A 16,142-nucleotide genomic window follows, 5' to 3' on the forward strand; every position below is an offset into this window, starting at 1 on the left:
GGTCACCAATAGTTGTATAATAGATTTTGTAGTGTTGTATGGTTTAACATTCAAAAAAGAAACGTGGGGTAAGTAGATGCTGGGATTACCTATGACTCAATCCTAACAGCAGGGCAGCTTTGGTACATCATCACTTCAGCATTCTCTTACATAAGTATTCTTCATATTATCTTTAACATGAATGTGCTCTGATGTCTTGATATTGTTGAGGGCCTTCAACATATTGGATTTGGAATAGAGTTTTACCTCCAATACACACTGGTTCTAATTATATTGACAGATATACTGGTTCTGAGTGCCTATTATGTGTTGATTCATCTATTCAAGTTGGAGCTATATAAGTGTGTGAGTGCAGTGGGCTACTATGTTATGTGCACTGAAGTCAAAGAGTTGGAGAAAGCATCATGGAGTGTGAGCACATCTCTGAGATGTGTTAAGAATTTGTTCCAAGCATTGAGTAACCGAACGAATTCGATTTTGTGTAAACAACTTTTGTGAATCAATAAATCAAATTGTTTTGAGTTCTTTGAGTGTTTTCTTTCCTTTGTGCTTGTGATCTCGAGTAAATAGAGGCCCAATGCCTTCCAACAATCAAACTACGAGGCGAGAGTTCTCAATCTGTCTCACAACGCGACACATTAGTGGTGTGGCTGAAGCTTACTGACTATGGAGCAAGTTATGGTGTAGACAGGGATCTAATAGCAGACTGTTTTAGAATAGATTTTATTCTACCTAATTTCCAGAATTATGTCCCCTACATAGGGTCAAAGTACTCTTTAGGAATTGCATCTTGACATGTGGCATGCTTCCTTTGGATACTTCTATCAGAAGTTATGGCAAATGTGGTTCAATAGGGTTTGTTTATATAGCAAGTTGTCTCTCATCTTTCATTCATTTTTCCATTTGTAATGCTAAAAACATAGTAGTACTATGTTCTACCATATCACCAGGCTTTGCATCAATAGCATACACATTGGCAACCTTGGCAGCAGTAGCCTTTGCATCATTTTCCTTGGGATCAGTTGCATTAGAAACATCATCAAGCATTAACTCATCATTAATAGTGGCTTCCTCAGCCTTGTCACCTACACTCGATAATATTGAGATATTGAGCTCCACTCGTGATATGCCAGGGTGACCGTTGTGCATTTATGTCACCGACTTGTCAGTTGCAGATGCGGTTGGTACACCGCCCATGAATAATAGCTAGATGACAGCTATCCTTATCTACTCTAGTTCGTGGCTCAGTTAGTATGCCACCTTAGTTAGTTGAGTTTGGTTTGAGACCCATATATAGGGTTCTTCTATTTCTATGTACTAGAGTTCTTTTTGGCCTACACAACTAAGAAGAGGAAAACTGTTTTCAGCCTCCACCCTTGTGTGTATTCCCCCATTGTGCAAGCAAGAAAGCTACAAGTGAGACTCCTTCCTTCTCTCCCACAATCTTGACATGGTATCAGAGCCTTGTTCGTGGTAAGGAGCTCAAGAAAGCAAGCCAAGTTCGCGGTGTTCTGGTAAGAGGAGCAGTGTTGCTTTCATTTTCTGTTTTGGGAGCAGATCTCTGAAGGTAGCACAACTGGAAATTGCAAGAGTGCATTGTCTCAGGTTGAGACGCCCTTCGCGATGAAGCAAGAGGGAAGTATATGCTGTGGGTAAGGGCTTTAGCCATTGGTGACCCTATTTTTTTGATTTGAGGCCATTTCGGGGCCTGTTTTGGAGGCGGAAGTTTTCTGCACGCACTTAGGAAAATGCCCTGTTTTATGCTGTGCGACCATTGTTCTACAGGTCGGTGAAAAGTTGCCACAGAAATTGCATTGTATGCTTGAGTGCAGAGACATTGGGAGTTACAGAATCATCCTTGTTTCATATTTATGCAAAATCGTCACTAGGAAGTGACTGTGTGGTCAAATACCACTTTCGCCAGTTTTGCAGATTTGCCCTTGTGAGGGTGAAGCTGTGTTTTTTGCAGTGACATAATTTTTTGCAGTATTCTGTAATGGCGTCTGATTCTCTTTCACAGATTGTAACTGAAAAGCTTGACAAGAACAACTTCCAAGCATGGAAGTTTAGAATGACGAATTTCCTTATGGGAAAAGGATATTGGGAATTTGTTGTAGGAAATGAAGAAGAACCAGTTCTTCCTGATGTTCCCAATCAACAAAAAATGCAAGCATTCAAAGCATGGCATGAGAGAGCCAGGAAAGTTATGTACTGGCTGTCTATCAGTATTTCAGACTCTATGATTGTGCATATTCAGGATGCAAGTACGCCAAAGGAGGCATGGGATACTTTGTCAAAAATGTATAGCACAAATACGCAAGCCAGGAAAATGCAGCTCAAGCAAGAGTTGCATAATGTGCAAAGAGAAAGTATGAGCATCAATGACTACCACATGAAGGTGAAGAAGATTGCAGATGCCCTTGCTTCCATTGGGTCACCAGTGGAAGATGATGATTTAGTTTCTGTGACCTTGAATGGTCTAGGAAAGGATTATGTACAGTTTCGGATATCCATTTCAGTTCGTGAAAGATTTCCTGATTTTGAGGAGTTGATCGCTCTTCTAATTTTTGAGGAGCAAAGAAATGGTGGTGCATCTTCTTCAGGAGGAACTTCAAAAGAATCTGTCTTCTACTCAAATGCTGGAAGAGGTAGAGGCAGAGGTAGAGGAGGCCGATTTGGAGGCCGTGGTAGAAATCAGAATATGCAGCAGACTCAAGAAAACCAGTCCTATGGAGGAGGACGTGGTAACTCTAGAGGCAGGGGGAGCCAAAGAGGTCATGGTGGATGGCAAAGAGGCCAAAATGCAAACAACAATGTTGAATGCTACTACTGTGGTAAAATGGGTCATATGGCTAAAGACTGCTATAAAAAGCAGAATGACATTACGAATGAAAAATTGCAACAAGGGAATTATGCATCTTCTAGTAGACAGGGTGATGACAGAAATGAGCATTTGTTTATGGTGCAGCACATGAACAATTCTGTGACAAGTGCAGAAGAAAGCAACAATGTGTGGTATGTTGACTCAGGTGCATCAAACCACATGACAGGTCATGCAGAATGGATGGAGGATGCAAGGAAAATGGAAAAACCAGGATTTGTGGAGACTGGTGATGATACTGCACATCCTATTGTGCAGATTGAAAAATTCATTTGTCTATGCAGGATGGGAAAAAGAAATACCTGTCCGATGTATCTCATGTCCCGAATATCACCAAGAATCTGGTTTCTGTTGGTCAAATGGTTGAGCAGGGCTTGTAGGTCAGATTTAATCCTCATGGATGCTTTGTTGAGGATATGAAAAATAAAGGTCGCTTGATAGCAAAAGGAAAGAAGAAGGGCAGAATGTTTACGTTGGATGTAGACATGTCTGAATTGAGTGTCCAAATCGTCGCAATGCATGGAAAGGAATTATGAACTTGCAAATTGCATGTAAGGATGGTTACATTTTAGGTCGGTTAAGTGCTAAAGGACGGGTTAAATCATAAATGGTCTCATGGCATTCGCTCATGCATGGAGTTCCTTTATTGAAGTTTGTATTTAGAAAATGATGCATTTTCATATTAAAGCTTGAATTCAATGCATTAAATGAAGGGTTTATAGGCATAGTTCTTGATGTAAATCAACGTAGGGTTTATATGAGTTAGCTTTAAATTGTCAATCATTATAGTTTAGGCAAGGAAAAGTAACGATCATTGTAGAACTTATAGCTGCATAAAAGAAAAAAGTGCAATGTTTGCACATGGGACCGGTGTAGTTGCAGATATTGATATCTGGCATAAACGCATTGGTCATGTTAATGTACATCGTCTTAAATCAATGCAGGCCCAAAATATTGTTGCAGGATTGCCTAAATTCAAGTTTGCAGAAATGCATAAGGTATGTGAAGCCTGCCAGTTTGGAAAACAGGCAAGGAAACCATTTCCTAGACATGTTCAAGAGAGTGAGAAGCCATTGGAATTAATCCACTCTGATGTGTGGACTACTAAAGCTGCATCTCTTGGAGGCTGTCATTATTTTGTTACTTTTATTGATGACTATAGCAGAAAAGTTTGGGTGTATTTTATGAAAAAGAAAAGTGAAGTTTTTGGGCATTTCAAAACTCTTAAAACTATGATTGAAAAAGAAACATGCCTGCAAATAAAATGCCTAAGGTTAGATGGAGGGGGGGAGTACCTCTCAAATGAGTTTTCAAGGTTCTTGCAGGAGCATGGCATAAAGCAGCAATATTCATGTAGTCATACCCCACAACAAAATGGAATTGCAGAAAGGAAAAACATGCATATTGAAGAGGTATCTCGTGCCATGCTCAACGAAAAAGACTTGCCAGATTTTTACTGGGCTGAAGCAGTTGCTACAGCAGTCTACATAATGAACAGGACTCCCACTGCAGTAATACATGGGATGACTCCAGAGGAGAGGTATACTGGTAGGAAACTAGATATTTCTCATTTGAAGATTTTTGGTTGCATTGCCTATGTTCATGTGCCAGATGAGTTGAGATCCAAGTTGGATCCAAAAGCTGAGAAGTGCATCTTTATTGGTTACTCTTTGCAGTAGAAAGGGTATAGATGCTATAACCCTTCTACTCGTAAGTTTACAGTGAGCAGAGATATTGTTTTTGATGAGATGAGTAGCTAGTATAAACCAGTAAATGTGATTGATAATGTAGATGCACAAAATGGTAATGCTGCACAGAATTCACAGCAGCAGTCACAAGATATTAGTGGACTTGGAGCGTCCTCTAGCAGTGGTTCACATTCTTCGCCATGGACAGGCAGATTGAGATCAGGAGAATCTTCTCAAAGCAATGCAGATAGTGGTATACAGGTATTACGAAAAGGAAAAGAGAAGGTAGATCAGCCCATGTTTGATGTGAATGCACGTCACTCTTAAGTGGATGGTGAATCCAGTGGCTCAGAACAGAGCATTGATGATGAGTTGGGTATTCCTTCTATTGTTACACCTGGAGTAAGGAAGACCAGGGATGTTTTGAGAGCACCTGGGAGTGAACCTACTTTGTGCAGGTCTACCAGAGCTAGGTATCCTGTGGATAGGCTGAAATATGATGGATTTACAGCCATTTACTATGCATATATGGTCAAAGTGATACAGGAACCAGAACCCACTTCTTTTGAGCAAGCCATGGGAAAAGAAAAATGGGAGAAAGCCATGGATGAAGAAGTGGATGCCTTGGAAGCAAATGCTACATGGGAGTTGGTACCTTTGCCTAAAGATAGAAAATGCAATTGGCTGTAAGTGGGTTTATAAGGTGAAGCACAACGAAAATGGTTCTGTGAACAGATACAAGGCAAGATTAGTAGTCAAGGGGTATGCACAAACATATGGCATTGACTATGAAGAAACATTCAGTCCGGTTGCAAGGATGGCAACCGTAAGAGCAGTCATTGCTATGGCTGCATCAAAGGGATGGTCTTTACATCAGATGGATGTAAAGAATGCCTTCTTGCATGGTGATTTGCAAGAAGAGGTCTATATGGAGCAGCCACCAGGTTATGTGCATGCTGTTCATCCTGAGTTTGTTTGCAGGTTGAAGAAAGCCTTGTATGGCTTGAAGCAAGCACCTAGAGCATGGTCTGACAAGATAGAACAGTATCTTGTCACTATTGGCTTTCAGATTTCCAAGGCAGATTTCTCACTTTATGTGAGAAAAACAAAGAAAGGTATTATGCTACTTGTCATTTATGTTGATGATTTGATTATGACAGGTGACAGTGATGAATATATCCTTCATGTGAAAATGCTATTGAAGCAAAAGTTTGAGATGAAGGATTTGGGAGAGCTGGGTTATTTCTTGGGCATTGAGGTGATTAGATCACCAAGTGGGATACAGCTCTTGCAGAGGTAGTATGGATTGGACATGCTGTCCAAATATGGGATGACAGGCTGTAAGCCTATTTCAGTTCCTTTGGAGCAGAATGTGAAGCTGAGCGCAGATGTAGGTGAGCTTCTGGAAGACCCTACTATGTACAAACGCATAGTAGGAAGTTTGATTTATATGACTATTACCAGGCTAGATTTGAGCTATGCTGTTGGATTGGTAAGTCAGTTTATGCAGGCTCCAAGGAAACCACATTTGGATGCGGCTAGACGCATACTCAGATATGTGAAGTCCACATTGTAGTATGGACTATTTTATGTGACTGGGGTTCAGATATAGTTACATGGATACACTAATGCTGATTGGGCTGGTAGTATTTCCGATAGACGTTCTACTAGTGGATATGTGTTCTCTTTTGGGAGTGCTGCAGTCACTTGGAGTAGCAAGAAACAACCTACAATTGCCTTGTCGAGCACAGAGGCTGAGTACAGGGGTGCAGCAATGGCTGCATGTGAGGTAGCTTGGTTGCATAAGCTACTTTATGATATGCATCAGCCTACAGATGGGCTAGTTGTCATTTATTGTGACAACATGAGTAGTATACACTTGGCAAATAACCCAGTCTATCATGCTAGAACAAAGCACATTGAGGTGCATTATCACTATGTGCGGGAGAGGGTTTTACTAGGTCTTATTGATCTAGTTTATGTCAGCACAGAGGATCAGGTAGCTGACATATTCACGAAGGCATTGGGCGTAGAGAAGCTGCGCAAGTTCAGAGACCTGCTTGGTGTGCAAGAATTGGGATTGAGCTCGAGGGGGAGTGTTGAGATATCGAGCTCCACTCGTGATATGCCAGGGTGACCGTTGTGCATTTATGTCACCGACTTGTCAGTTGCAGATGCGGTTGGTACACCGCCCATGAATAATAGCTAGATGACAGCTATTCTTATCTACTCTAGTTCGTGGCTCAGTTAGTTTGCCACCTTAGTTAGTTGAGTTTGGTTTGAGACCCATATATGGGGTTCTTCTATTTCTATGTACTAGAGTTGTTTTTGGCTTACATAACTAAGAAGAGGAAAACTGTTTTCAGCCTCCACCCTTGTGTGTATTCCCCCATTGTGCAAGCAAGAAAGCTACAAGTGAGACTCCTTCCTTCTCTCCCACAATCTTGACAGATAACTCTTCATCCAACTCTATGGTCTTAGGGATTGTGTCAGAGAGAGAACCAGGGAGAGAGAAAGAGGAGAGAGAAGACTGCAGAGGAGAGAGAAAGACTGCAGGAAGAGAGAGAATAAGAGTGACAAGGAGAGAGAAAGACTAGATTTAGGGAGAGAAAGACAAGAAAGAAGGGGAAGCCATAGAAGCTATGAGCAAGAAGGGAGAGAAAGTCTGTAATTGTATTAATGTGTCAAAAAGATATGTAAAATTACATGTCCTCTCCTTCTATACCAATGTCAGTGTGACATGGCATAATATCAATGTTATTTACACTAATTCCTTATTCTCATCTTCTTACAATCCATCCCCACTCAAAATGAAGGTTTTTGTCCTCAAAAACAAATATCGGACTTATTGGTATAGCCAAGTGGGGGGGACTGCAGAGTACTACTCTGTACAACATTACAAGTGGTAAAGGAAAAGATTACCTAATACTCAATAGTAGTACTAATCTATACAGAAGGTCAAAATCAGCCTGTAGCCACCCGGATCAAAAGGAAAAGTTGTATCGTTGCCATGCATTGGATCAACTTTCATAAGATCAAAATCAAATACTGCTGGAAGCATGATCATCATGATGGTACTCACTAACGAAGTCACCATTGCATGATGATCATCCAAATCCACATGTTGTCCATGATCTGCCTTCTTGAACTGAACTTCTTGTTGTGGAATCATACCAAAATGGTCTTCAACAAGATGTTCTCCATCATTTGCATCATAATATTCAAATACCAAGAATATTTTGGCAGACTTTGCTCTACATGTGGCTTGGTGATTACAAGATAGTGGCTTAGCACATCAATAGCATAAGTCCGCAGCATGCAGTTCCATATCGTATCACTAGTAAGGTATCTAATACGTTTAGCCTTAGATAGCAATTTACACACCTGCTCATCACCATTGGTTAGCTCTATAATAGTTTTGACATGCTGCTCATAGTCATCTTGCTGCTCATGTATAACAGATGGCTGTCCATGCTCATCATGTACAACAGATGGCTGTCCGTGCTCATGACCATATTGCTCATGCTGTCCATACTGCATATGGTGATAATAGCCCTGCTCCACATCAGAGGGACAGTTTGGTTGAGCATATGCATTTGCTTCCACTGATGTTTGCTGCTCACATACATAAGCATGCTGCCTTTGATCATTAGTCCCACAGCATTGGTCATAATCGCTTGCTTGCTGTTGATCAAATCTAGAAGTGTACTAATAAGCATAGCCATTTCTGTCACATCCATAAGAACTGGGCTGGTCAACCAAGAGAGCTTCACAAGTATAATCATAACTATTTTGCTGAAGAGATGGATGCTCATAAGCATAAGCATGTTGCCATAATAGCCATTTTGCTGCCAAGGTTCAATGGAATGATACTCTGCATTATGATATGGTACATCATATTTATAAGCATTAACATGCTGTCCATATATACTTGCATACTGCTCATATTCATTTACATGTTGTTGCTGTTCATATTCATAAGATGCATGTAGATCATAGTGTGTACCATCAGCACATACATGTTGTCCATAAGCATAAGCATTTGATTCAAGTGTACCATCAGCATATAGATGCTGGCCATAAGCATAAGCATTTGATTCGGGTCTTGCTGTTTTTTCCATAACTGCCTTTATAAGAGCAATACACTGATCAGCCAAAACTCCAAGTTTGTCAATTCTAGCTTGTGTTTGAAGCCAACCTTGTCCAAGTTTATCAATATTAGCATGTGTTTGAAGCCAACCTTGTTCACTAGAGCTGGAGCTATTGTTCTCAGCTGCCATTGCAATCAAGTTGAAGAGATATGTTGTTCCTTGAAAAATATAAGTCCAAATAAGGTGTATGATAGCTTGACTCGAAGGTTAGGATGTCTAGTATCAAGTAGAAGTCCTGGTTTGAATTTAGGAGTAGCAATACCCCTCTCTGTTTAAGAATTTCCAGAATTGCCCACAGTGAACTGTTAGTGAACTGCCGGTACCAAATAGGCTCTAGCTCGAGAAATATGTGTCCAAATGAGATGTTTGATGGCTCCACTCGAAGCTTATGATGTCTAGTATCACTTCCAGTTGTTTCTTTGTCGTTAGAATGATGCTACTAATTTCTGTAGCAACTTTCCCAAATCTGTCCCTGTTTGGACTGCACCCTGTTTAGCACTGTAATGACCCTATTTTGCCTCGTAATCATTACCTTTCAACTAGGGAAAGTTGTAAGGCACTTAAGATCAGTAAGAACACTGATTAGACATGCACAAACCCTGCAAATACATCCTTGATACATCCAAGAAGTGCTCTACAAATAGCCCAACTGATCCTTACTACCGAAAGGAATGTGCAACCAGCCAACTACTGTGTTGTCTGTGCCTTCTGTCGGGCAGCCAGGCATAGAGGAGGCAAGGGGGGTTCACTGACAATAAAACGTGATTATGACAATATCAAAATTCCATGCAAGATCCTGAACCTTGGGAGCATCTTTTTTTGATCAATCAATACACATATCCGTAACTGATCAGGCTTTGTGTGCCTTATAATCTGATTCCTCCAATGTTCCACCAGACTTGGAGGGACCACAATAAGAGTTGCTCTGGAGAGATACAACCTTACTGCATCTGATGGCTTGTTGAGTGCATCTCTCAAAGCTGTGATGAGGGCACAGAAACACTTGTCTTAGACATAGTAGCTTTGAGAGATATTGGTCCTGCTGGTAGACATTTGATGGCAAATATGGACAGCATTTGAGAGATACATATATTGGTCCTGCTGGTAGACATTTGATGTCTACCAGCAGGACCAATATCACTTGATGGCAAATCTGGACAGCATTTGATGGCAAATCTGGACAGCAAATCTGGACAGCAGGACCAATATCACTTGATGGCAAATCTGGACATGCGCCATCAAAGAAGATGAGATTGTCATTGGAAGAGAATGTTGACCAGGAACCAGAGAACATCAATTCACCCACAACTCTTGCCAGGACAGATCTTTCAAGGACATCATCTACTTACGGGATGAGGTGTATGCCCAAAGACCAGAACGAGGGTATGCATATGCTCCAGTTGTAAGTGATTATGCAGAAGCTGGCCTTGGAGTCAAGAGAACATATCCCACATTGGATGAAGAAGCTGCCTATTATGATTCTGCCTGCAGAGGTTACCCAAGAGCTAGAGTTGATTATACTGATATGGGTGCTTCTAGTCTTCTTGAGCCTTCTCTGGCTGCAGGAGACTACCTATCTAGTGCTATAGAGCTAAGGGGAGGTGCTTATGCCTCATCACTGTATGGTGGCCGGCCAGGAGCTGGATATGGTGTACCTCCCGGTGGCATTGGTGGTGGTTGTGCGTACTATTGACTCGAAGAATGGGGTGAACATTGTTCTCTTTCTCAGTACATTGTGTCATGGTCCAGCTGAGGATAAATGAGAGTTGCCAGTGCTGTCTTGTATTTTCTGAAGGGAAGTCTGGATATGGAAGAGCCTCGAAATAGTTTTTCAGGAACTTCTCATCCTAAAACTGGCAGCAACCACATGGATACACCACAGGAAAGAGTTTTGATGGAAGAGTGTGCAGATCTGCTTGCACTTACTTCAGCATTAGAGGTAGAGGAACGCAGCGAATGGAATGTCTAAAGTGACTGCCTTCATAAAACATCAGGCCTCAATACCCCTTTCACAAGCATGACTACCCGATAATTTCCTGGAGTGCCTTATTGTTCATGTATTGGATTTGCTCCAATGCAAAAGCCACAATGCGTGCGAAGTAGATGTAGCTCACCACCACAATGAGTATTGTCGGAACAATGTTAGCTTCACCAGATTTCGTGCTTCCTTACCATCTGTACGGGTAGCCTCACGAAGGTGCTTGATAGACCAAACAATGGGAAAAAGTACAGCACAGCAACAAATCACATCAACTAGTAGAAATAACTGCCTCCAGATAGGCTTCAAAAATGACCACCCTGTGCCAATCAGAACTATCACAGTAAAGAGCATGACCCCTTTCAAAAAAAAACTGAAGGCATAGAAAGCAACATCTCAACCATGGGCAGTCCCAGTATTTTTTATGTAATACTTGTCCTCTGCATCTGAGAACATATAAAAAGCTTTCAATACCACTAGCACACCCATGAGGATATGGATTTTGTGTGTTGTCATCTTCTGTTTTATCTAGACATATGTCCAGACAACTGCATAAGGCCTCAGTGGAGTCCAAGCCTATCTCTTACATGGCATATAGCTACTGAAGCTTTAGCTTGTCTTGCTGAGAAGCTTTCTATCATCAGTTGGTCCAAGTTTTTTCACTTAACCCGCAAGTACATTTGCTCTGCCTGCGGCACCTTTCCTTTGGAAGCTGTAGATCCTTCTGCATCAAGTGATATTGGTCCTGCTGGTAGACATTTGATGGCAAATCTGGACAGCATTTCTCATTTTGGGTTTGCAGTTTAGATACATATATTGTGCACCTTAAACACATATGGGAGTATGCACACAGTCCTGTTCATTATGCTATTGCTCGTAAGAATTATGCAGCGTTGCGCAGGATTATCTCTGCTTTGCCTCGACTAGCGAAAGCAGGGGAGATCCGCACAGAAACTGACGCAATTGCTGAAGAGCACAGGGCTGAGGCTTTATCTGCTGTGATTGATAGGAGGGATGTACCAGGTCGTGAGACTCCTTTACATTTAGCAATGAGGAGTTATGGGAGATGATACATGAGGCAGATCAGAATGGTGATGGGGAGATTGATGAGGATGAGCATTTCCTCCTCCACGTTCACTGCTAGGAGTAGCGGCAGCTGCCCAGTATTATGCATATCACTCAAATTGCTGCTGTTCAGTCATAATGGACATCTCTCCCATCTTGAAAAGAGTATTCACCGGTGATGGTAGCCCACAGAAATCTGCCTACGTGTGATCAACACCAGGCTATTGAAGAGGAAGGAATCAATAGCTCCACATAATGTAGAGATCTTTTGCTGAAGCCATATCTGTGTCTTCAACAGCTTATCCACAAATACCCTTCTGAAAGTGGAGGAAGAGCTGTCCAAGATTTTCTTCCATTTTGCCTTCAGCTTTTAGAAGAAATCTTCAGTGCTGCCTGTCTTTAGGGTTTGAAGAAGAACAAAATACTTGTGAGGAGAGGTTGCTGAAAACACCATAGATGCTGGAAAAAAAAATCTTGAAGAAGAAGAAGAAGAAACGTTTACTCCCTAAAGCCTCTTCAAAGCCTTCAATAATGGTGCTCCACTTGTTAAGAATGAAGAGTAAAGAAAGGTTCCAGCATGAAATGCCTTCAAAAACCTCATGGTTGAAAGCTAGGAGAAGATCTCTGCTGCAACTCCATGAAAGCTTGGCAAAAGCTTTGAGAAAGAGGAAAGGAAGACCTCTTTTGAAAAGTAACCACAGTTTGTTCCCAAACTAGGCCTGGTTAACCATCCTTTACCCTAGTTACCTTCAATTTTGCATAAAATTTGATGGCATCCAGCCATTTAAGCCTTTACCCGCCATATCTGACCTTGGATATCTCCAGATGTAGTCTCTTGCTAACTGTAGATGTCCTGCAGCACTCCACTAGTCACTGTCTTGTACCATTTTTGTCTGAAATTGGTTTTGAAATAGGAAAATGGGACTGAAAATGGAAGAAAATAATGGATCAAAGACTGAAGCTCTGATACCACTTGTCAGAGAGAGAACCAGGGAGAGAGAAAGAGGAGAGAGAAGACTGCAGGAAGAGAGAGAATAAGAGTGATGAGGAGAGAGAAAGACTAGATTTAGAGAGAGAAATACAAGAAAGAAGGGGAAGCCATAGAAGCTGTGAGCAAGAAGGGAGAGAAAGTCTGTAATTGTATTAATGTGTCAAAAAGATATGTAAAATTACATGTCCTCTCCTTTTATACCAATGTCAGTGTGACATGGCATAATATCAATGTTATTTACACTAATTCCTTATTCTCATCTTCTTACAGATTGTCTCTCCAAGAATTGCTTTTTTTCCTATCCTATCATTTTTACTTCATTCTATCTTTCTCTCTCCTATTCTAGTATTTCTCTCTCCTTGTCACTCTTTTTCTCTCACTTCTGCACTCCTCTCTCTTCTTCATTCTTCTCTCTCCTCTTTCTCTCTCTCCGGTTCACTTCTTGACAACATCATATGCACGAGAACATGAATTATGAACCAACACACTAAAGATAGAAGGTAGTGAAAAAAACCAAAAGAAAGTGCTTTGCACCATCCTATGGGGTGGACACAAATCTTGCAAACACACATCTTTTGACCACAACCTATGGGGTGCTTCTTTGCTTTGACACAAAAAAGCTCTAACAAAGTGGCTAAATCAATGCAATCACCTAGATCTATGTCCACCCCAAAAGTCATACCCTCCTAGACATATCTCCCTCTACCTTCCAATCTCAACAATATAGTTCTATGACTGTGCTTTGCATCATCCTTCCCTTCCTTCATGTTATGTGTATACTTTACCTTCTCATTAGTAGCCTTAACATCACGAGCTGCCCTGGCATCACTAGGCTTTGCATCAATAGAATTCACATTGGCAACCTTGGCAGCAGTAGCATTTGCATCATTTGCCTTGGGATCAGTTGCATTAGCAACAACATCAAGCATTAACTCATCATCAATAGTGGCTTCCTCAGCCTTGTCACCTGCACTCGATAACTCTTCATCCAACTCTATGGTCTTAGGGATTTTCTCTCCAAGAATTGCTTTTTTCCTATGCTATCCTTCAGTCTTAGCTTCTCCTTCTTGACACTTTGACCTATCCTCGAAATTAGCAATGTTTGACATATTCACCACATTATCCACACCCTCTAGCCCTAGCTCACTCCCTTTCCCATCCATGATACATGTAGGACATCTTGTACATCCTTGTAAGCATCATCTCGCCCACACACATTATGAGTAGCTGACTTGGTAGGACCATGGCATTCCTTCACTCCCTTATCAAACATTTTTTGTTTGATAGCCTTAGCAGCACTTTCGGTTGCCACACACACACACACACACACACACACAAAGGAAACACAAGCTTTGATCAAATGACACAATCAACATAGAAAATTAACTTCGTGCAAAAAATTATCCACATACTCTTTAAAGTAGCATACCCAGTGATCCGAGCCTTTGCTTTCATAGGGATAATGGTATTACAACCAAACTTAAGACAAGTGGTGTCACTTGTCTATAAAAGAATAGTAAAGCATAAAGGATGGGATTGATGTTGGTAGGAAAACATGAAGCTATCAACAATATAATAGGACTCCAAAGCCTCCCCACACAAGTAGCACCTCTGAATGTCTTCATCACTAACTTCATGTCAGTGTAGTAATTGTTGACTTGCTCCCAATTTAGCCTCCACCTCCCTTATCTCTTCATCATTTGAGAGGTGTTTCCTGTCACAACTAAAGAAGGTGTGCTTGTAGTGAAACAATATCCTCCATGATGCTCTTTGCCATACCCTCTTTACCTTAATATACAAGCAAAGTATCTTTCTTTTACTATATAGCATCCTTCAGCTCTATCAACCTTCTCAACTCTCCCAAGTTTTATGTCATCCTTTTGAGTAATGCCTCCAAATCAAAAACATAATCATTCACCACCATTGGCCCTATGTATAGATGCTTTATTGTTGTGCATATGTTGCTGCCACTTTGTGTCATGCAAGGCTTCTTGTTAGAATGGGGGAGGCCTCCTTTGGATGCCCTGTTTAGCCTCCTCCATAATTCAATTTTTTACTCTAGCCCTTCAATTTTTGGTTCCACACATATTCACCACACCTTCATCAAAGTGGACACATGCCACCTTGTGGCCTTTAGGATCTAGATGGCATCTTTCGTAAGCATAGCATTGCACAAACTTGCTATTCACCACATGAAGGGGGAGCTTGATAAACTTTGTAATACAAAATTTTGCAATCATTGAGAAAATGCAGACACAAATGATTCATGTAGATCTTTGAATGTTTTTTTGTACTTGTTCTTGAATTCTATCAGTCCCACTGGTTGAGTGGTAGATCATCATCACTAAGATCCTTTGTAAGCTTTCCTTCAAGACTCAACCCATGCTCTTCATGAAGGTCCTATACTATAAAGAAAAATTTTGTTTGTTGAGGATATTCTTCCATTTTGTTTTTACTTGAGATTTGAAAAAACAAAAAGTGATTAGCAATACCCTCTCCATCCTTTCTAAGAAAGTACATATTTGTACTTTGTACATACAAAATAATTACTTATTGAAAGTTAACAATTTACTAACATAATTTATTTTTGGTGCCATATCTTCAAAGTGGTGACTCATAGTACCAAATTTGGTATTGTATGTATTTTACATAATCACGTTACACAACATGCATGGTTTCATGAAATAAGAAAAGAACATTTGTAGTAGATTGCATACACTCTTACATGCTTAGTTACATTCAACGAGCATGCAAATTAAGAATATACCTAATTTGGTTTTGTATATCTATAATTTCACAGCATGCAAAAGTACATACTTAAGATCAAAACATGATAATTCAAATTATTTGAAATTTTTTCATGAATGCAAAGCTACATAGAACTTTAAGAATCACAACATGTGCACACTTTTCAATCAAACCAAACATTAGCCTTTAGCAAGATTTAGCGAGTGTATGAAATCTAACAAAAAAACAGTCCACATTCACTAATGGCCTTTAGCAATTTAACCAAAAAACACAACTACCCCAACTAGGATACCTAATTGGCTCTTAGAAGTCATATTGATAAGGAACTTGGTTAAGCAAGACTTGAATTCTTTGTAGCTGGAGCATATTATAGCATCCCTAGAAAAGGCACAAAGAGTTAGCTCCCAACAATTTGAAATTGTAGCCTAATCGCATAGAGGCTAGGTGCAACATCCTTAACTATAGTAGCTTGTTGACGTGCTTCATTGTTGTCATAGTGGGAGTATCCCTCCCAAAGCTCTTTCCACCATGTATAGAGCCGTCCACACTTATCCAAGGATTTCTTGAGGATATCGCAAAAAGAGAAAAGAGGCAAAGAGATCTTCAAAAGGCTCTAACGAAGGGAACACAAAAGAAGAGT

At 40.6% G+C, this 16,142-nt stretch overlaps 1 protein-coding gene across 1 annotated transcript; it reads right to left on the reverse strand.

Annotated features, from left to right (window-relative positions):
- Positions 1-7,229: 7,229 nt before the first annotated feature.
- LOC148025565 (uncharacterized) lies at positions 7,230-12,503 on the reverse strand. Its single transcript, XM_087692790.1, has 2 exons — positions 12,266-12,503; positions 7,230-12,160 (listed from the first exon to the last, which is right to left on the reverse strand). Exon 2 carries the CDS (start codon positions 8,847-8,849, stop codon positions 7,977-7,979), a length of 873 nt encoding a protein of 290 aa, XP_087548916.1. The 5' UTR covers positions 8,850-12,160; positions 12,266-12,503; the 3' UTR covers positions 7,230-7,976.
- Positions 12,504-16,142: the final 3,639 nt, after the last annotated feature.

Source organism: Lygodium microphyllum, chromosome 14 (assembly GCF_053477565.2).
Source record: "Lygodium microphyllum isolate KBCC chromosome 14, Lygodium_microphyllum_v1.1.10, whole genome shotgun sequence".
Classification (NCBI taxonomy): domain Eukaryota; kingdom Viridiplantae; phylum Streptophyta; class Polypodiopsida; order Schizaeales; family Lygodiaceae; genus Lygodium; species Lygodium microphyllum.